Below are 21,424 nucleotides of genomic sequence, written 5' to 3'. Positions count from 1 at the left end.
ACCGCGGCTCCGGGGCGCTGACAAAGCAGCGACGCTGGGCAAAGCAGCGGTGCCGGCCGGCACAGCCACGCTGGTCGAAACTGCCGCGCTGGCGACAGTGGAGCACCTCTGCCCGGGAATTTCCTAGTCTGTGGGCAATAAAAACGCGGCGTCCACTCACCCTCTGCGCTTTCACTGGGAGCTGCAATCCTGAGCTGTTCCTAAACGGCCATCTTGGATCCAGATCCAAAAGTTACCAATTTTTGTTGTTTTTTTAAAAAATACTTGACCATGTTTTAGGGGATATTTTCACAAATGTCTCTGTTGATTTTGTTTCTTCACAGAGGACAATAGAGAGCTATGTGGATAAACGAATGGGTACAACGTATGGCCCTCCGGCAGGAAAAAAGATGACTGTTTTTATTGATGATGTGAATATGCCAATAATCAATGAATGGGGAGATCAGGTATAGTCATTCTATTGTGCATTTTATTTCTTTAATTCAGTATTGATTTATTCTTTGAAGAGTTTAAAATTGTTTTAAAATTTTGTTTTACTTTTTCAAGATATAATTCCTGAATTACAGTAAAGTTAATTCTTTGGAAAAACTGCAAGAGTTAGGTTCCAGGCTTGGAAAGGAATGATGTCTTAATTCGGAAAGTTGTCTTTCTTAGGTTACGAATGAGATAGTGCGACAATTGATGGAACAAAACGGATTCTATAACCTGGAAAAACCTGGGGAGTTCACCAGCATCGTGGACATACAGTTTTTGGCGGCCATGATCCATCCTGGTGGTGGACGCAATGACATTCCCCAGAGACTCAAGAGGCAGTTCTCTATATTTAACTGCACGCTGCCCTCTGAGGCTTCCATGGACAAGATCTTTGGTAAAGTAAACGTTAAGAGGGCATGGAGTGGGAGGGTGAGGAGGAACACCTGCCTGTGTTCCTTTTGGAAAATCTTCACCCAGAGACCCACCCAGGAAGAGCATTGGGTAGCTTCTTGTCTACAGCCTCCATCATTCTCAAACAACACATTTCACTTCCTGTAGGGATTGATTCTAGGTGTGTGCTGATTTGGATGCTTCAGTAGATCTTTTCCATCTTTGGTTTTCTTTAACTGTTTCTAACTTTGTAAGCAAGGAGGTTTAACATTACATGAACGTGGAAGTGCAATTGTTTCCCCCTAGATGAGATTGTTTCCTCATGGGTGCATAGTTCTGAGGTCTGGATTACTATGTTCCATATCAAAGTTTATGTAGCTGATACTTTAACCAATCCATCGAATGACTTTGGCCAAAGAAATAATGGTACCCAGAGTGGAGATTTTTCTGAGTAATTTACTGGTTGTAATAAGTTATTGATTGATTAAATATGTAGCGTTTTGTAGATAATTTAGCTTAACAATCACTAGCCAAATAAGTAACCATATATGCCTAATCAAGTAATAAAAATGCACTTAGGACTTATTTGTGCAGAAAAGAGTGTAAAGGGTTGAACATATTTAGGTTAAATATTTAGTTTACAGTTTCTGAAGCTATTGAGAAAAAGCTCTTTAGGATTGCCCTTGTTAATTTCTGGCAAATGAATATGTCATCTGGGTGTCCCAAGCTAGTGAAGTATGGCAGTAAACTCCCTTTAGTCACAGCAGTGAGCAAGGTCTGGAAACCAAAACACATTGGAGTTATCTAAACTAGAGAAAAGTAAAATGGACCAGAAAGAATCACCATTATCATCTTTAATTTTCCTTATTGCCTGGAAAATTTTACATATAAAGTAAATAAAAGTATTTTATAATGTATGGAAAGGCAACAACAGAAAGGAGAAATCTTGGAGGACTTATAAAAACATTTCTCTTCTCTTTTTATAAGGCAATTTCATACATTTATCATTGTTACCCATTTAATAATATTGAAGTGGTGCAGCCAGAATTTTCAGCAGTGTTTCTTAATCAACTTTTCAGTGTTCTGAATACTGATTTACTTAAACCTGTATCTATTTTTTGGGATACTGTATTTGAAAAAGCAAGAGAACATTAACATACTTTTATATTATGATTATTTATTAAAACATATAATGACATTTGTGCAAACCTGATACTAAGTACTTTTCATTTTCATTAAATTTTGCTGAATGACTAAGCAACATGCTGTAATTTTCCCCTTTTCAGGTGTGATTGGGGTAGGCTACTGCTGTACTCAGAGGGGTTTCTCAGAAGAAGTGAGAGATTCTGTGACAAAATTGGTGCCCCTGACACGCCGACTATGGCAGATGACCAAGATTAAAATGCTTCCCACCCCTGCAAAATTCCATTATGTGTTTAACCTACGAGATCTTTCTCGGATCTGGCAGGGAATGCTGAACACTACTTCAGAGGTCATCAAGGAACCAAATGTAAGTGGCACTGAAGAAAGAAAAACAAACAACATGGCTGTCAATCATATATTCTAAATGGTTTTATTATTTTTTACTTAAACTATGAAAATTTTTTGGAATGTTTCAGCATGGGTATTCTTTTTTATTTTTTATTTTATTTTATTGCACTTTAGGTTCTGGGATACATGTGATGAATATACAGGATTGTTGCATAGGTACATACATGGCATTGTGGTTTGCTGCCTCCATCCTCATCACCTATATCTGGCATTTCTCCCCATGTTATCCCTCCCAACTCCCTACCCCCCACTGTCCCTCCCCTAGTCCTCCCCAACAGACCCAGTGTGTGATGCTCCCCTCCCTGTGTCCATGTGTTCTCATTGTTCAATACCTAACTATGAGTGAGAACATGCGGTGTTTGATTTTCTGTTCTTGTGTCAGTTTGCTGATAATGATGGTTTCCAGGTTCATCCATGTCCCTACAAAGGACATGAACACATCATTTTTTATGGCTGCATAATATTCCATGGTGTATATGTGCCACATTTTCCCTGTCCAGTCTATCATCGATGGGCATTTGGGTTGGGTCCAGGTCTTTGCTATTGTAAACAGTACCACAATGAACATACATGTGCATGTGTCTTTATAATAGAACGATTTATAATCCTTTGGATATACATCTAGTAATGGGATTGCTGGATCAAACAGAATTTCTATTTCTAGGTCATTGAGGAATTGCCACAGTGTCTTCCACAATGGTTGAACTAATTTACAGTCCCACCAACAGTGTAAAAGTGTTCCTATTTCTTCACATCCTTTCCAGCATCTGTTGTCTCTAGATTTTTTAATGATTGCCATTCTAACTGGTGTGAGATGGTATCTCAATGTAGTTTTGATTTGCATTTCTCTGATGACCAGTGAGGATGAACATTTTTTCATATGTTTGTTGGCCTCATATATGTCTTCTTTTGAAAAGTGTCCGTTCATATCCTTTGCCCACTTTTGAATGGGCTTGTTAGTTTTTTTCTTNTAGATTCTGGATATTAGCCCTTTGTCAGATGGGTAGAATGCAAAATTTTTTTCCCGTTGTGTTGGTTGCTGGTTTACTCTAATGATTGTTTCTTTTGCTGTGCAGAAACTCTGGAGTTTAATTAGATCCCATATGTCTATTTTGGCTTTTGTTGCCAATGCTTTTGGTGTTTTAGCCATGAAGTCCTTGCCTATGCCTATGTCCTGAATGGTTTTGCCTAGGTTTTCTTCTCGGGTTTTTATGACGTTAGGTCTTATGTTTAAGTCTTTAATCCATCTGGAGTTAATTTTAGTGTAAGGTTTCAGGAAGAGGTCCAATTTCTGCTTTCTGCACATGGCTAGCCGGTTTTCCCACACCGTTTATTAAACAGGGAATTCTTTCACCATTGCTTGTTTTTGTGAAGTTTGTGAAAGATCAGATGGCTGTAGATGTGTGGCATTGCCTCTGAGGCCTCTGTTCTGTTCTATTGGTCTATATGTTTGTTTTGGTACCAGTACCATGCTGTTCTAATTTTTGTACCCTTGTAGTATAGTTTAAAGTCAGGGAGTGTGATGCCTCCAGCTTTATCCTTTTTGCTTAGAATTGACTTGGCTATGCTGGCTCTCTTTGGTTCCATATGAAATTTAAGTTTTTTTTTTCCAGTTCTGTGAAGAGGGTCATAGGTAGTTTGTTGGGGATAGCATTGAATCTATAAATTACTTTGGGAATATGGCCATTTTCACAATTTTGATTCTTCGTAACCATGAGCATGGAATGTTTTTCCATCTGTTTGTGTCCTCTCTTATTTCCTTGTGCAGTGGTTTGTAGTTCTCCTTGAAGAGGTCCTTTACATTCTTTGTTAGTTGTATTCCTAGGTATTTTATTCTCTTTGTGGCAATTGTGAATGGCAGTTCGTTCTTGATATGGCTCTCTTTAAGTCTGTTATTGGTGTATAGTAATGCTTGTGATTCCTGTACATTGATTTTGTATCCTGAGACTTTGCTGAAGTTGCTTATCAGTTTCAGGAGATTTTGGGCTGAGACAATGGGGTCCTCTAAATATGCAATCATGTCATCTGCAAATAGAGACAATTTGACTTCCTCCTCTCGTAATTGAATACACTTGATTTCTTTTTCTTTCTTGATTGCTCTGGCTAGAACTTCCATATTTTATTGAATAGGAGTGGTGAGAGAGGGCATCCTTGTCTAGATGCCATATTTCAAAGGAAATGCTTCTAGTTTTTGCCAATTCAGTATGATATTGGCTGTTGGTTTGTCGTAAATAGCTTTTATTTTTTTCAGATATGTTCTGTCGATACCTAGTTTATTGAGAGTTTTTTAGCATAAAGCACTGTTGAATTTTGCCAAAGGCCTTCTCTGCATCTATTGAGATAATCATGTGGTTTTGTCTTTGGTTTTGTTTATATGGTAGATTATGTTTATAGACTTGCGTATCTTGAACCAGCCTTCCATCCCCGGATGAATCCTACTTGATCATGATGGATAAGCTTTTTGATGTACTGTTGTAGTCAGTTTGCCATTATTTTATTGAAGGTTTTTTCATCTATGTTCATCATGGATATTGGCCTGAAGTTTTCTTTTCTTGTTGAGTCTCTGCCGGGTTTTGATATCAGGATGATGTTGGTCTCATAAAATGATTTGGGAAGGATTCCCTCTTTTTGGATTGTTTGGAATAGTTTCAGAAGGAGTGGTACCAGCCGCTCTTTGTATGTCTGGTAGAATTTGGCTGTGAAACCATCTGGACCTTGGCTTTTTTGGTTGGTAGGCTATTAATTGCTGCCTCCACTTCAGCCCTTGTTATTAATCTATTCAGGATTTCAACTTCTTCCTGGTTTCAGCTTGGGAGGGTGCAAGTGTCCAGGAATTTATCAATTTCTTCCAGGTTTACTGATTTGTGTGCAGGGGGTTGTTTGTAGTAATCTCTGATGGTAGTTTCTATTTCTGTGGAATCTGTGGTGATATTCCCTTTACCACTTTTTATTGCATCTATTTGATTTTTCTCTCTTTTCTTTTTTATTAATCTGGCTAGTGGTCTATTTCATTGATCTTTTCAAAAAACCAGCCCCTGGATTTATTAATTTTTTGAAGGGTTTTTTTTGTGTCTCTATTTCCTTCAGTTCTGCTCTGATCTTAGTTATTTCTTGTCTTCTGCTAGCTTTTGAGCTTTTTTTGATCTTGCTACTCTGGCTCTTTCAATTTTCATGTTAGGGTGTCTATTTTAGATCATTCCTTGCTTCTCATCTGGGCATTTATTGCTATAAATTTTCCTCTAGACACTACTTTAAATGTGTCCCAGAGATTCTGGTACAAAGTGTCTTCGTTCTCACTGGTTTTGAAGGACATGTTTATTTCTGCCTTCATTTCATTGTTTATCCAGTTGACATTCAAGAGCCAGTTGTTCATTTTCCATGAAGTTGTATGGTTCTGAGTTAGTTTCCTAATCCTGAGTTCTAATTTGTTTGCACTGTGGTCTGAGAGACTGTTTGTTATGATTTCCATTATTTTGCATTTGCTGAGGAGTGATTTACTTCCAATTATGTGGTCCGTTTTAGGGTAGGTGTGATGTGTCACTGAGAACAATGTATATTCTCTGGATTTGGGTTGGAGAGTTCTGTAAATGTCTATTAGGTTTGCTTGATCCAGATCGGAGTTCAAGTCTTGGATATCCTTGTTCATTTTCTGTCTTGTCCATCCATCTAATATTGACACTGGAGGGTTACAGTCTCCCACTATTATTGTGTGGGCATCTAAGTCTCTTTGTAATTGATTAAGAACTTGCTTTATGTATCTGGGTGCTCCTGTATTGGGTGTGTATATATTTAGATTTGTTAGTTCTTCTAGTTGCATTGATCCTTTTACCATTATGTAATGCCCGTCTTTGTCTCTTTTGATCGTTGTTGGTTTAAAGTCTATTTTATCAGAGAGTAGGACTGCAACTCCTGCTTTTTTTTTTCTATCCATTTTCTTGGTAAATCTTCCTCCATCCCTTTATTTTGAGCCTATGTGTGTTCTTGCATATGAGATGGGTTTCCTGGATACAGCACACTGATGGGTTTTGACTTTTTATCCAATTTGCCAGTGTGTGTCTTTATTGGGGCAGTTAGCACATTTACATTTACGATTAATATTATTATATGTGAATTTGATCCTGCCATTTTGATGCTAGTTCATTGTTTTGCCCATTAGTTGATATAGTTTCTTCACTGTGTCGATGCTCTTTACCATTTGGTGTATTTTTGGAGTGGCTGGTAATGGTTGGTCCTTTGTATGTTTAGTGCTTCTTTCAGGAGCTCTTGTAAGGCAGGCCTGGTGGTGATGAAATCTCTGAGCAATTGCTTGTTCATAAAGGATTTTATTTCGGCTTCGCTTGTGAAACCTAGTTTGGCTGGATACGAAATTCTGGGTTGAAATTTCTTTTCTTTAAGGATGTTGAATATTGGCCCCCACTCTCTTCTGGCTTGTAGGGTTTCTGCTGAGAGATCTGCTTTGAGTCTGATGGGTTTCCCTTTGTCAGTAACCCAGCCTTTTTTTCTGGCTGCGCTTAGCATTTTTTCCTTCATTTCAACCTTAGTGAATCTGACAATTACTTGCCTTAGGGTTGCTCTTCTTGAGGAATATCTTTGTGGTATTCTCTGTATTTCCTGACGTGAATGTTGGCCTGCCTTGCTAGGTTGGGGAAGTTCTCCTGGATTATATCCTGAAGAGTGTTTTTCAGCTTGAATTCATTCTCACTGTCACATTCAGGTACACCTATCAAACATAGATTAGGTCTTTTTACATAATCCCATATTTCTTGGAGGCTTTGTTCATTTCTTTTTATACTTTTTTCTCTAATCTTGCCTTCTCGTTTTATTTCATTGAGTTCATATTCAGTCTCTGATAGCCTTTCTTCTGCTTGGTCAATTCGGCTATTGAAACTTGTGTATGCTTTGCCAAGTTCTTGTGTTGTGTTTTTCAGCTCCATCAGGTCATTTATATTCTTCTCTAAGCTGTTTATTCTCATTAACATTTTGTCAAATCTTTTTTGAAGGTTCTTAGTTTATTTGCATTGGGTTAGAAGATGTTCTTTTAGTTCAGAGAAGTTTGTTATTACCCACCTGTTTCTGTCAATCCATCAGACTCATTCTTCATCCAGCCTTGTTCCCTTGCTGGTGAGGAGTTATGATGCCTTGGAGGAGGAGAGGTGTTCTGATTTTCGGTGTTTTCATCATTTTTGCACTGATATCTTCCCATCTTTGTGGATTTATCCACCTGTCATATTTGTAGTTGTTGGCTTTCAGATGAGGTCTCTGAGTGGATGTCCTTTTTGTAGATGATGAAGTTATTTCTTTCTGTTTTTTAGTTGCCCTTCTAACAGTCAAGCCCCTCTGCTGTATGACTGCCGGAGGTCCACTCCAGACCCTGCTTGCTTGGGGATCACCTGCAGTGGCTGCAGAACAATAAGGGTTGCTGCCAGTTTCTTCTGTTATCTTCATCCTGAAAGGATACCTGCCAGATATCAGCCTGAACTCTCCTTTATGAGGTTTCTCTTTGGACACATGGGGGTCAGGGAGTTGCTTGAGGAGACAATCTGTCCCTTATAGGAGCTCAGCACTTGAGCTCCTATAAGAGACAGACTGTCTCCTTAAGCAGCCTGTGAGCTCTGTTTTTCCTTTCAGAGCTGTGGGGCAGGTACGTTTAAGTCTGCTGCGGTGAAATTCATAACTGCCTTTTTTCCTCAGATGCTCTGTCCTGGGAAGGTGGGGCTTTATTTATAAGTTCCTGAGGTGCTGCTGCCTTTTTTCAGAGATGCCCTGCCCAGAGAGGAGGTAGCCTGGTAACACTCTACCAGCAGAGGTATTGCTGAGCTGCCGTGGGCTCTGCCCAGCTGCTGTGTGAACTTCCTTGCAGTTTTGTTTATAGAGGTATAGTTAGAACTGCCTTGGTAATGGCAGTCTGCCTCAGTAATGGCGGACTGCCTCTGTCATGGTGGACTGCCTCAGTAATGGCAGATTGCCTTAGTAATTGTGGACTGCCTCTATAGTGGAGGACTACCTCGGTAATGGCAGATGCCCTTCCCCCCACAGAGCTGGACCATCCTGGCTCCAGCTGTGCTTGCTTAGAAACTGTCAATCCAGAGCATTTCAGATTGCTGGTCTTTGTGGGGGTGGGACCCACCAAGCCAGATAACCTGGCTCCTGTTTCAGCCTCCTTTTTTTCAGTTGAATGGGCAGCTCTGTCTCCCAGGCATTCCGGGTGCCAGTTGAAATGGCCACCCAGATTTGTGTGAGTTCTTGTGCGGAGATCTGCTGTGCTGGCTGAAACAGCTGTGCTGGAGACTTGTGGTGCTTTTCTACCCAGGAATCTCCTGGTCTGTGGGCAGCAAAAATTCATTTGGAAATGCAGCAATCACTCACCCTCTGCGTTCTCTTTGGGAACTGCACTCCAGAGCTGTTCCTATTTGGCCATCTTGGATCATATCCAGCATGGGTATTCTTTACTGCTTTTTAACTAACATAATGAAAGAAGAAAATCATGCCAGAAAATGTCAATGATAAATTCCAGTTAAATTAGGTTGTGTTTACAAACATTGTATACACAATTATTTTCTAATGAATTGAATGAAAGAAACAATTGATTTTATTTTCCTACTTCTAGTATAAGAAGAAGATATGTTCCTTATACTAAATAATGGGAACAATTACTATGGATTTTATTATATAATAGTCTTCATATTTTAAGCTTGACATTTTAACTTAAAAAGTAATTATCTTTATACATAAACATTCAAAATTTTAAAAACCCATTTCATTGATAATTACCCATAATTTTTCTTTTCCATGTAACTGGATGCACTAAAAGAATTACATATGTTGGTAAAGTTGAAGAGAGGCAGCAGATTACAAAGTTCATTTAATAGAAAAATGATCATTTGTACAAACTTGAATGTGACATTTCCCAGTGTTACAAGAATTTTCCTTGAACTAAGAATGCTATGTAAAAATCCAGTAGGCTTTTGTTCTAAAGCATAGCCTATGTGCCCAGGGTAAGACAGGGTTGACCTCTCTTTAAGATTTTCTAGAGCTAAAGAAGTAATTAAGCAAATGGGTTTAGGGGACTCCTCCATATAAACACACAGAGACAGTTGAAATATCAACAAAACTGTTCATTAAACACAAATTTTGATTATCAAACAACCCCACCTCTGTCCCAGATGCTTGAAATATTGGTACCCAAACTCACTGATTCTTTTTTAAAAAAATTATTTGTTGATTTATTTTTAACTTTTACATTTGGGGTTACATGTAAAGGTTTGTTCCATAGGTAAACATGTGTCATGAGGGCTTGTTGTTCAGATTATTTCGTGACCCAGGTATTTATTTATTTATTTATTTATTTATTTTTATTTTGAGATGGAGTTTCACTCTGCTACCAGGCTGGAGTGCAATGGCGCAATCTTGGCTCACTGCAACCTTCACCTCCTGTGTTCAAGCAATTCTTCTGCCTCAACCTCCTGACTAGCTGTGATTACTGGCATGTGCCACCATGCCCAGATTATTCTGTGTGTGTGTGTGTGTGTGTGTGTTTTCAGTAGAAACAGGGTTTCTCCATGTTGGTCAGGCTGGTCTCAAATTCCCGACCTCAGGTGATTGCCCACCTCAGCCTCCCAAAGTACTGGGATTAAAGGAGCGTCACCCAGGTATTAAGCCCAGTACTCAATAGTTATCTCTTCTGCCCTTCTACCTCCTCTCACCTTCCACCCTCAAGTAGATCCCAGTGTCTATCATTTCTGTCTTTGTGTTCATGAGTTCTCATCATTTAGCTCCCACTTATAAGTGAGAACATGCAGTGTATTATTCCATTTTCATACTGCTATAAAAACTGCCTGAGACTGGGTAATATTAAAAAAAAAAAAGAAAAGAGATTTAATTGACTCACAGTTCAGCACATCTGGGGAGGCCTCAGGAAACTTACAATCATGGTGGAAAACGAAGAGGAAGCAAGGTGTACCTTCTTCACAAGGCACCAGGAAGGAGAAGTGCCGAGCAAAAGGGGAAGAGCCTCTTATAAAACTATCAGATCTCATGAGAACTCACTATCAGGAGAACAGCATGGGGGAAACCATCCCCATGATTCAATTACCTCCACCTGGTCTCTCCCTTGACATGTGCGGATTATGGGGATTACAGTTCAAGATGAGATTTGGGTGGGGACATATCATGTGGTATTTGGTTTTCTGTTCCTGCATTGGTTTGCTAAGGATAATAGCCTCTAGCTCTATTCATGTTCCCATGAAAGCAATGATCTCATTCTTTTTTAAGGCTGCAAAGTATTCCATGGTGTATAGGTACCACATTTTCTTTATCCAATCTGTCATTGATAAACATTTAGGTTGATTCTTTATCTTTGAGATTGTGAATAGTGCTGCAATGAACATTTACGTGCATATATCTGTATAGCAGAATGATTTATATTCCTCTGGGCATATACCCTATAATGGGATTGCTGGGCCAAATGGTAGTTCTGCTTTTAGCTCTTTGAGGAATCACCATAGTGCTTTCCACAATGCTCAAACTAATTTACACTCCCACCAATAGCATATATGTGTTCTTTTTTCTCTGCGACCTTGCCAGCATCTGTTATTTTTCACTTTTTAATAAGAGCCTTTCTGACTGGTGTGAGATTGTATCTCATTGTGGTTTTGATGTGTATTTTTCTAATGATCAGTGATGTTGAACTTCTTTTCATATGTTTGTTGGCCACATGTATGCCTTCTTTTGAGAAGTGTCTGTTCATGATATTTTGGAGAAAACTCGGTTTCCTTCCTACAGAGAAGTGAGAGTCAGTTTAGCAGCAGGAATATTTTAACATGATTTTTTTTCCCTCAACATTATTTACAAGTTAATGGAATTGTTGAAGCCAGTTCTCAAAGATTACTATTGAAATAGCTATTTTTTTGGTGCTTATTGTAAGTCAGCATAAACAATTCCAGCAATTGATGTTATCATAAACTTTTGTCTTAACTGAATCATTGACTATACTTCACTAAACTTTTATATTCAGGCAACCAAATAACATTCTATCATTAGTAATGCAATAGCTTAAAAATCTGAGAAATGTTACCAAGCTAAGAAATTTCCATCAGTCTTTCATATCAAATAATGAGCTTATACAAACATTTGTTATTCTTGCTATAGGAACAGGAGTATTAAGCAATTACCTTCCTCAACTTTCAGTTAACTTTGGACCTTGGATTACCTGGATTAGGTGGTTTCTTTGTTCAAATAATCCTGTTTTGCCACAAATTTTCTTCCCTTTGTGTTAAATGAATACACCTTTGTAATTTTTCGGTTGTATACATGAGAGTTGTTCATATTCTATGTCTTATTTTATACTCTGAGCACATGAATGTAGGTGTCTTATTAAAAAGACTAATTTATCACAAACTGAAGACCTTTACAAAGAATATTAGTTCAATGATTGGGCAGAGCAACTTTTAATATTTTTTTGAAAGACTTTTCCTTCTTTCTTCAGAGACTGCAAATGAATAGACTACTTTCTATTTAATAAACTTGAATGAGACCAATTTGAAGTGAAGTTGAGCATACATATTTGAACCCTAACTTTTTAAAGTGTTGCATCTTAAATCAGGAAGGATAATACTCTATAGTACTGTCAACTTGAATTCCAGTTACGGCATAATAGGAATTACTAACACATTTTAATTGTGCTTTCAACAGGATATGTTAAAGCTGTGGAAGCATGAATGTAAACGTGTTATAGCTGACCGTTTCACGGTGCCCAGTGATGTGACCTGGTTTGATAAGGCTTTAGTAAGTTTGGTAGAGGAGGAGTTTGGTGAAGAGAAAAAACTCCTGGTGGATTGTGGAATTGACACATATTTTGTGGATTTCTTGAGAGATGCACCTGAAGCTGCAGGTAAACTATGGAAGCGGAATTTGGAATTACCCAAAAGGTGTTCCCTAAAGGGAAATCTGAAAATAGAAGATTCAGTTTGTGGATGTTGAATTTCTTTCTAGTAAACTGTATTGATACAAGCCTGAGACATAGTAGATGCTCAATAAAAATAGGATGAGAAAAAAAGTGCATGATCATGAAATTTAAAGAGGAACTGTTTTATGTGTATCATGCTTGGATATTAAGTTAGAGTGGTGAGGCAGGATTGGGTAGGAGAGAGTGCATAAGACTTTCAGTCTGGCAGATAGAGGCGGGTTTGAGGAAGGAATCCACTGCACATTAATTAGCTGGATATCTCGGTCTCTTGAACCTCATTCTCCTCATTTATAAAGATAACATATTACTACATGCATCACATTCACCGTGGGAGTCCATAAAATGTTGTCTGTAGAATGGCTTGGGTGATCTATGAAATGTTATCTGTAGAATGGTTGGACAGTGCATGGCCTGTAGTCACTGGTGAATGAAAGGCAGCAATATAATGATAATTATTATTATTCAGGTCACTCTGAATGTTAAAAATAAAAAAAACTTCCAATCATATGCGAGAGTCATTAAATATAATTGGAATGAGATGGCTGATGTGGAGTAAGCATTTGCGATTATGGTTCCAGGGGAAATTGAGATACATGACTGTTCTTATGAAAAGAAGCAGTGCTCTACCTTTTTTTTTTCCCTCAAAAGTAACTAGGCTTAATTAAAATATTTTTAAATTTAATAACCTCTTCTAAGACTGAGGGTGGATTTTAAGTTAATTTGCAGATTTTAAAAAGCATGTTTAAAAACGTGATGTATATCTTCAAAATGATTGGAAGTGACTAGGCAGCACCTCTCTAGGTTTGATAACCGTAAGTATGATCTATCAAAAGTTTCTGAGTAACAATTGCAAAAGCCTGTTTATTTCTGGCAATACAATTAGAATGATGCTCTTACAAGAAGAAGGTGACACATTTTATTTTAATCATGTCAAACACATAGAAAAATCCTGTACGAGTAAGGGCATCTTACAAGGTAATTAAAACTTATGTAATTTATTCCCTATAATTCAGAAGGATAAATACTCAGATTATGATTTTCAAGGACCAGAGCACAACTGGTGCATTTTGGGGGCCTGGGGAGGGTCCAGAGACAAACACAAAAGCTTTTGAGTCATTGAAGCACTTTATTTCTCAAAGCTTGACTTGAGCATTTATGAGAGCTGTGGCTATTGGAATTTGATTACTGAGAGCTTTGCAGATAGGTCATTCTTAATGATTCTGTTAAACCAATCTCCTTGCTTTGTTATAAAAAATTTAGACACAGTCAATTGAAAATAATTAAGTACCATAAGATTTGAAAGATCCACTCATTCTTCTGGTACCAAGTGAAATTCTAAGTTGTTATTGGTATATTCAACTAATGTGATGCTTTTCCCCTCTGTTACTAATGTTAATTGACTGTGAATTTATAGATGCCCAATTTTTTCTTGAGCATTATGATTTTTTTTTTTTTTTTGAAACAGAGTCTTGCTCTGCTGCCCAGGCTGGAGTACAGGCTCAGCTCCCAGCAACCTCCACCTCCTGGCGATTCTCCTGCCTCAGCCTCCCGAGTGGCTGGGACTATAGGCACATACCACCACAACTAGCTAATTTTTGTATTTTTAGTAGAGATGTGGTTTCACCATGTTGGTCAGGCTGGTCTTGAACTCCTGACCTCAACTGATCTGCCTACCTCGGCCTCCACTTTATAGTTAATGCTGGAAAAGTGTTAAGCTCGTATATTATGTGCTTCTAATTTTTAAAAAACATATATTGATTTTAATACATCTTGTCCTAGTGAAATAATTTAACATGTTTATTCATTTAGGAAATTATTTTTCTGTTTCTCTCAACCCCCCACCCTCATATCCTAATTCACTTCTATGTTTACCACTGACCTGAGATTCATAAATCATAAAAATTTTCTGAGCAAATGTAATAACCTTTTCCTTTTTGTTCTTATCAAAAATTATGTAATTCTTGACTTCCCTTGCTGATTCTGACATTCAATCCCTATGGTTTTTACTTTTACTTGATCATTAAACTAATATATTTGGGAGGACCTTTGAAATGCCAACATTCAATTGTGGATTCAAATTCAATTCAATGACTACTTCATTATTTGACATTGACTCTTGCTAGGTGGGAAAGAACAAAGACTGCATATGATCACAAAAATCGTAAGGCTTCTATTGTTTTCTTTCTTCTGTTTTTGCAAAATGCACACTGTGGCATTTTGCTTGAAATGAATGTTATTCAGTGTTAGGTTGTAGAGCTTTGAGTGTATTAATTTAGGTTGCAGGTAAAATGCAGGTATTTGAAGAAACTTAACTGACTCTTCTTTCCTACCAAAGGTGAAACATCTGAAGAGGCTGATGCTGAAATGCCTAAAATTTATGAGCCAATTGAATCTTTTAGTCACCTAAAAGAGCGTCTCAATATGTTCCTGCAGCTCTATAATGAGAGCATCCGTGGCGCCGGCATGGACATGGTGTTCTTTGCAGATGCCATGGTTCACTTAGTCAAGGTACAGTAGCCACTCCGAGTAGCGCCTTGTGGAAGTGACAGACATTTGGCTTCACGCCAGAGTCCTCTCCCCCTTTTATTTCATTTCCTAGGAGACTCTTCAGTTTAAAAATAGACTCCATGCTATATTCCAATTTAATTTCTAAGCCGAAGGCAAGAGCCCATGTACTTTAAATGTGTGATGTGATGATTTTATTCAGTGTTTCTATACGGCTTCCAGCTCAGTGTTTTCACCACAGAGGATGAATATGGTTGACATCTGAGTTCAGAGCACAGGCAAAGTCTGCATCTGTTTGTATCATGTGAAGAATATCCTATAAAAAATAGTACATATGCCTTGAGGACATTATGTTATGCAAAGTAAGCCAGACACAAAAGGGCTAATAGTGTATAATGCTACTAAGATCCCCAGTGTAGCCAAAATCAGAGACAAAAGTAGAGTGGAGAATTTCAGGGAGAGGGGACTGGGGAGTGTATTAAATGAGTGCAGAGTTTCAGTTTTGCAAGATGAAAAGCATTGCGGAGATCAGTGGTGCTGATAGTTGTACAACAATGTGATACTTAATGATACTGAACAGTATACTTAAAAATGGCTACAGTGGTAAATTTTATGTTATGTGTATTTTACCATGATTAGAAACAATAATTTTAAAATAGTGTATAAACAGTTGACTTTGAGATGAAAATTCTGTTAGAATGAAATCCTCTAGGAAAGTATAATTTCTGTTCTACTTTGTCATATGAGTCAGGGGTCCTCAACCCCTGGGCTGCAGACCAGTACCTGTCCATGGCCTGTTAGGAACAGGGCTGCCTAGTAGGAGGTGCAGCAGGTGAGCAAGTGAAGCTGAGCTCTGCCTCCAGAGACATTAGATTTTCATAGGAGCATGAACTGCATTGTGAACAGCTCACGTGAGGGATGTAGGTTATGTGCTTCTTATGAGAATGGAATGCCTGATGTTGTGTCACTGTCTCCCATCGCTCCCAGATGGGACCATCTAGTTGCAGGAAAACAAGCTCAGGGCACCCACAGATTCTACATTATGGTGAACTGTATAATTATTTCATAATATATTACAATGTAATAATAATAGAAATAAAGCACGCAATAAATGTAATCAGCTTTAATCATTCCAAAACCACCCCCATCCTCCTCCCATTCATGGAAAAATTGTCTTCCACAATACTGGTCCCTGGTGTCAAAAAGATTAGGGACTGCTTATAGGAGTCATGACAGTGTCCATTTTTAGGACAGTTGATCCTGAAAGTTTGGAAGTAAAATATATTATTTTGTTTGAAAGCTTATGTGATTTAATTTATTTATGGCGCAAGATAATGCCATTTAAAATCCATTGTTGATATTCTCACTTTGTTGATGTAAACTACTTTTCTGGACTACATCCTTTTAGTTAGAAAGAAAATGAAATTTTGAGATTGTCTTCCATGACTTAGGTTCAACCATGAGGAACCACTGCACAATTACAACTGTCACCTCTAAAAATGACAATCTACAAATAGAGGGGGTTTTAGAGGTTATCTAGTCAACCCTTCCTCTGAGAACAGGAATTGCTTGCCTGCTCCTTTTCCCTGTAAGAAGGTGAGAAAAGCATTTATGCAAGGCTGGAGTAAGCCAGAGAGAGGGAGGGAGACAGAGAGGCTGTTCAGGAGTTGCGTCTCCCCAGAATGAGGGCACTTAGCTTGGCAACTCCATGGATTCTCAGAATCTGAGATATCTGTACCGAATTATGAGCTCAAAAATTCTTCCAAAGCCAACTATAAATAACATTTTGAAATTAGCTCTTAATTTGTAGTTAAGAGTTCAGAGAGAATAAACATTCTGTCATTTTTAATAATTAAAAGGAAGAAAAAGAAAAGGAAAATGTATTTTCTAAATGAGTAATACCAAAGGCAATTTCATGACAAATTGCCTGCTGGAGACGGAATCTGATTGACCTGGGATTTCATAACTCAAGTTGAAGATGCGGTTATTTATGTTAAGTGTCGTGCCTGAGCAAGTTCACTGGAACTGCCTTTTTCTCCATGATTCGTTCGCAGTCCAGACGATGAGTGGAGGCTTTCTCCACTTTGGGTGTGATGTTGGAGGTGTGAATGCCTGGGTGCTGGGGACTCTCTGGTGCTTTCTCTCAGCCTCAGCCCCTTGTCTGTCTGCTCTGGAATTAGCCAGAGTCCGTGACTGGAGTTTTTGGGCTAAAACGCTGCATTGCTCTCCCCTTCCCGACCAGCCCTGTCTTGTACTCTCATGTTCTGTGCACAGCGCATCCACGCTCTGTGTCGTGCTGTGTGAGCCTTGAGAGGCGTGGCCTAGTTACCAGGCAGGACAGAAGCCAAGAGACAGAATTGCACATAAAAGCTGTAGCAAAACAGCATGCGATATGACACCAAGCCTATTTCTTATTTAGAAACTCAATATTCTTTCAACACAGTGTATCTGTGTGATACTCTTCTGCCTCTTTGGTGAAAGTTCAAACCACAGCATATGTGTTTCTTATGATCTAGTTCCTGCCTACCAGCCAGCCTCCTGAGTCATGCTCTGCCTAGCGTGAGATCCAGAACAACGGGCTGCTTATGGGTGAACCCATCATGATCCCGGAGCGCCTCCCCCACACGCATTCTCCACCCATACTGCCTTCTGGAAAGTTCATCTGTCTGTGTGTTTGTCTCCCTACCAGAACCCATGCTAAGAGGGTGGGTTCCCGTCTTAGTGACCTCAGTCTTGACAGAACGAACCACTGCTGAGAACCAACAGAGAATCTGGGTACATGGTCTGGAATTTAAGCAAGTCCCCCAAATAAGCCCTAAACAATCCTTTGCTGCCTTATTTCCTGACATTTCCATGCCCCATACTGAAGTTCTTACCCCAGGGGACACTTCAGGTCTTTTTCTAATTCTGAGATTTTGTGTGCCCCATTCCTTCTTAAAAGGTAGCTCAGCCCATGTCTGGCACGCCACCTTCTTTGTGAGATAAACTTCTAGTCATCCAGGCCAAAATCCAGGTCTGTGCCTAAGACATACCTCACCCAGGCAGGGAAGTTTCCCCAGCATTCCTTCCTCTGATTGCCATCACTCCTGTCTCTCTGCCAGTGCTCACTGTGGCTCATGACCCCGGCCTCTGTCCCCTGTTCCAGTGTGAGCTCCTGCAGGGCAGGGTGTGCATTATTAATTTTTAAGTACTTGCCAATGGAATTAAAAATGCATGTCTCCATCTCACATTCTGTCTATAACAAAACAAGATAGCACTATTTGAGGGTCTCACTGGATCACATTTTCTCTTCTAATCTCTGTTTTTAACTAGATTATGAGGTTTTGAGTCTGCTTTCAAGCCTTCTCTGTTCATGTATCTGTTCATTTGTCATATATGTTTTGAGGGTTTACCATGTGTTGGAAACTGAGAATAGAAGATTTTAATATAAGACCTTGGCTCAGTTCCAAGTAAAGGTTTTGGGATGAAGATTCCTTAATACCTAATTAACAATATCTTGATATATCCACCCACATCAAACAAAGAAAATGATGATGGTTGAAAAGTGGCCATCAAGGCAAGACACAGAATGTTGTAGTGTGGCTTTTGGTTGCTCCTTATCTGCCCTGTCTGTGCCTCTTGAAGTTGTGTCAGCAGAAGGTTGAAGAGACATGTGTGACCCCGTCCACCCACAATGACTTTGGAGAGAATCACATAGAAGGGACATGCAAGAGGCTGGAGAAACAGGGAGTATGCACCTACCTGTCCTGCTGGTTCTCAGGTCCACATAGAGATGGAAAACATGCTCTCCTTTTCCCAAGGTTCCCGCTAAACTGGGGAAAGTAATTCAAAACCAGGGATGTTTTAAACATGAATAGAATATACTGCAGCTAGTGAGGAAATTCTGAGAAAGACTGTTTAACAAAATCCTGGCAGAATGTAGAGCTCCAGTGACTCCTGGAAGCATCCCTGACCACGGAGAAGTGACCTCTTCCAGTCCCTGCCTGCACTCTATCATTTTTCTAGAAAAGGAAACATCACATTAATACCCCTAGACTCAAACTGCAGTTAATAGGGAAAGAGAAATAGTTCTTGCAGAAAGTATAAAGAACATCAAGGGGAATTCTATGCTCAATCTCTCCTAGGCAGGTCTGAAAGACTGATGGTGTAACTAGTTCATTCAACACCAATAAATCCAAATAAACATGGGCTTCTGCCACAAGGTGGCTATGGAATAGTCTGGCATCAATTATTGGTAGATACCTTAGGTATCACTGTCTTTACCAAGTAACAGGAGGGTGTTTATGCTCATTTTCTTTCTTTTTAAAATTCCAACATCCATTTTCATGCTGCTGATGAACACATGAGAAAATGAGGTTTAATTGGACTTATAGTTCCACATGGCTGGGAAGGCCTGAGAATCATGGTGGGAGGTGGAAAGGCACTTCTTACATGGTGGTGGCAAAATAAAAAATGAGGAAGATGCAAAAGTGGAAACCCATGATAAAAACAGCAAATTTCGTGAGACTTATTCACCACCATAAATAAGAATACCCTGGGGAAAGCTGCCCCCATGATTTAATTATCTCCCACAGGGTCCTCACCACAACACGTGGGAATTACAGGAGTATGATTCAAGATAAGATTTGGGTTGGGACACTTCCAAACCATATCAGCAGATTTTGGGGTTTTTCTTCCCTTAAGTTTAAATTTGAACAGTTTCAAATATGGAAGATATTCTAATCAACCACATGCCCTATCTGCCAAAGGTAGACATTGTTCTAACATTTCTGTTCTCCTTCCTATCATGCTCTGTTAGGTTGGATCAGCTAACAGGAATCCTCAAAGTCCCCTTTAGATAGACATGTCCTTTTAAAGCCAGAGCAAGCCCACTCTGAGCTCTGTGCTGACTTTTCTGCCCTGGTGTCCTCCTAGTTTGTAAAGGTGCATTCCATGGTTGCCAACCCATCTGATGCAGCCCAACACTATTCTATTTCAGAAATGCCCTCTTTCCTTCAACCAATGTATCTCCAGTGTGATCTTGAGACACCTATATCTTCCAAAATAATAATTTGGCCTTATTCACATATTAAATAAATGGGAAAATAGAGCATTTGCATGTTGAACGATACATGCTTTTTCTGTTCCGTATTACAGATCTCTCGAGTCATTCGTACTCCTCGGGGAAATGCCCTCTTGGTCGGGGTGGGCGGATCAGGAAAGCAGAGCCTGACGAGGTTGGCTTCGTTCATTGCTGGCTACATTTCCTTCCAGATCACTCTGACGAGGTAAGAAGCTTTTACTTTAATTAACCTAACACAGATTTTGATAAAAGGTGCTACCTGAAGTTTAAATGTGTTTCTCTTACATATAGTCACGGTAGTTTTCCTTCTTGAATGTTGACTTATCATCTTCCCCTATCAAACTTTGCCATAGACCATAAAAATTTCACCTGAATAATTTGCTTTTGAAACATTTCAAACTCTCATTTAGGTAGTAGCCACCTCCCTACTTTTATGTTATATACGATAGTGTATTACATACACTTCTTTTGGTGCATTTCAGAAGAAATTTTTCTCTATTGAGTGTCAATTCATATTTCAAGAATGTTAATAAAATGGAAAAATATGTGAAGATTTTATACTGATTTACTCATTAAAACATTTCAAAGTAGTTATTGAACACTGCCTGTGTGTCAGGCACTGGGTAAGGTGAGCAAGGTGAATCTAGCTGCATTGTCAGGGACTTTGTAGCAACTCAAGGGGACAGACAACTAAGTAACTCAACTCATACAATAAGGTGTGATTCATAGACACCATCTATGATAGGGAAAAAAATGCACACCAAATCCTGTTGAAGCATAAGGGAGGAACTCCTAACTTAGTCTAGGGGATGATTAGAAAAGATATATGGAGAAAGTGATTAAACTGAAACCTTGAAAAGAAGAACAAAATAGACAGACCACTAGCCAGATTAATAAAAAAGAAAAGAGAGAAGAATTAAATAGATGCAATAAAAAAATAAAGGGGATATCACCACCGATTCCACAGAAATACAAACTACCATCAGTGATTACTACAAACAACTGTATGCACATACACAAGTAAACATGGAAGAAATGGATAAATTCCTGAACACTTGCATCCTCCCAAGCCTAAACCAGGAAGAAGCTGAAACCCTGAATAGACAAATAACCAGGGCTGAAGGTGAGGCAGCAATTAATAGCCTACCAACCAAAAAAGTTCAATCCAGAAGGGTTCACAACCGAATTCTATGAGACATACAAATAGGAGCTGGTCCCACTCCTTCTGAAACTATTCCAAACAATCCAAAAAGAGGGAATCTCAAAAAGCTTATCCACCATGATCAAGTGGGCTTCATCCCGGGGATGCAAGGCTGGTTCAACATACGCAAATCTGTAAACGTAATTCACCACATGAACAGAACCAAAGACAAAAACCACATGATTATCTCAATTGATGCAGAGAAGGCCTTTGACAAAATTCAACAGCCCTTTATGCTAAAAACCCTCAATAAGCTAGGTATTGATGGAACGTATCT

General features: G+C 39.0%; 1 protein-coding gene across 1 annotated transcript in view; it reads left to right on the top strand.

Moving 5' to 3' along the window:
- Window positions 1-322: 322 nt before the first annotated feature.
- LOC108288037 (dynein heavy chain 5, axonemal-like) overlaps window positions 323-21,424 on the top strand; it is a 126,254-nt gene continuing 105,152 nt past the window's right edge. The window contains exons 1-6 of the mRNA XM_017506816.1: window positions 323-446; window positions 655-868; window positions 2,151-2,374; window positions 12,106-12,304; window positions 14,715-14,887; window positions 20,021-20,151. Of these exons, the coding sequence (XP_017362305.1) occupies window positions 354-446; window positions 655-868; window positions 2,151-2,374; window positions 12,106-12,304; window positions 14,715-14,887; window positions 20,021-20,151 (1,034 nt within the window). The 5' untranslated portion in view covers window positions 323-353. The remainder of the gene's footprint in view (window positions 447-654; window positions 869-2,150; window positions 2,375-12,105; window positions 12,305-14,714; window positions 14,888-20,020; window positions 20,152-21,424) is intronic.

The sequence above is a fragment of the Cebus imitator genome, unplaced genomic scaffold (assembly GCF_001604975.1).
Source record: "Cebus imitator isolate Cc_AM_T3 unplaced genomic scaffold, Cebus_imitator-1.0 Scaffold360, whole genome shotgun sequence".
Classification (NCBI taxonomy): Eukaryota; Metazoa; Chordata; class Mammalia; order Primates; family Cebidae; genus Cebus; species Cebus imitator.
Note: the sequence above shows the minus strand (reverse complement) of the source record. Positions and strands in the feature narration are given on the sequence as shown.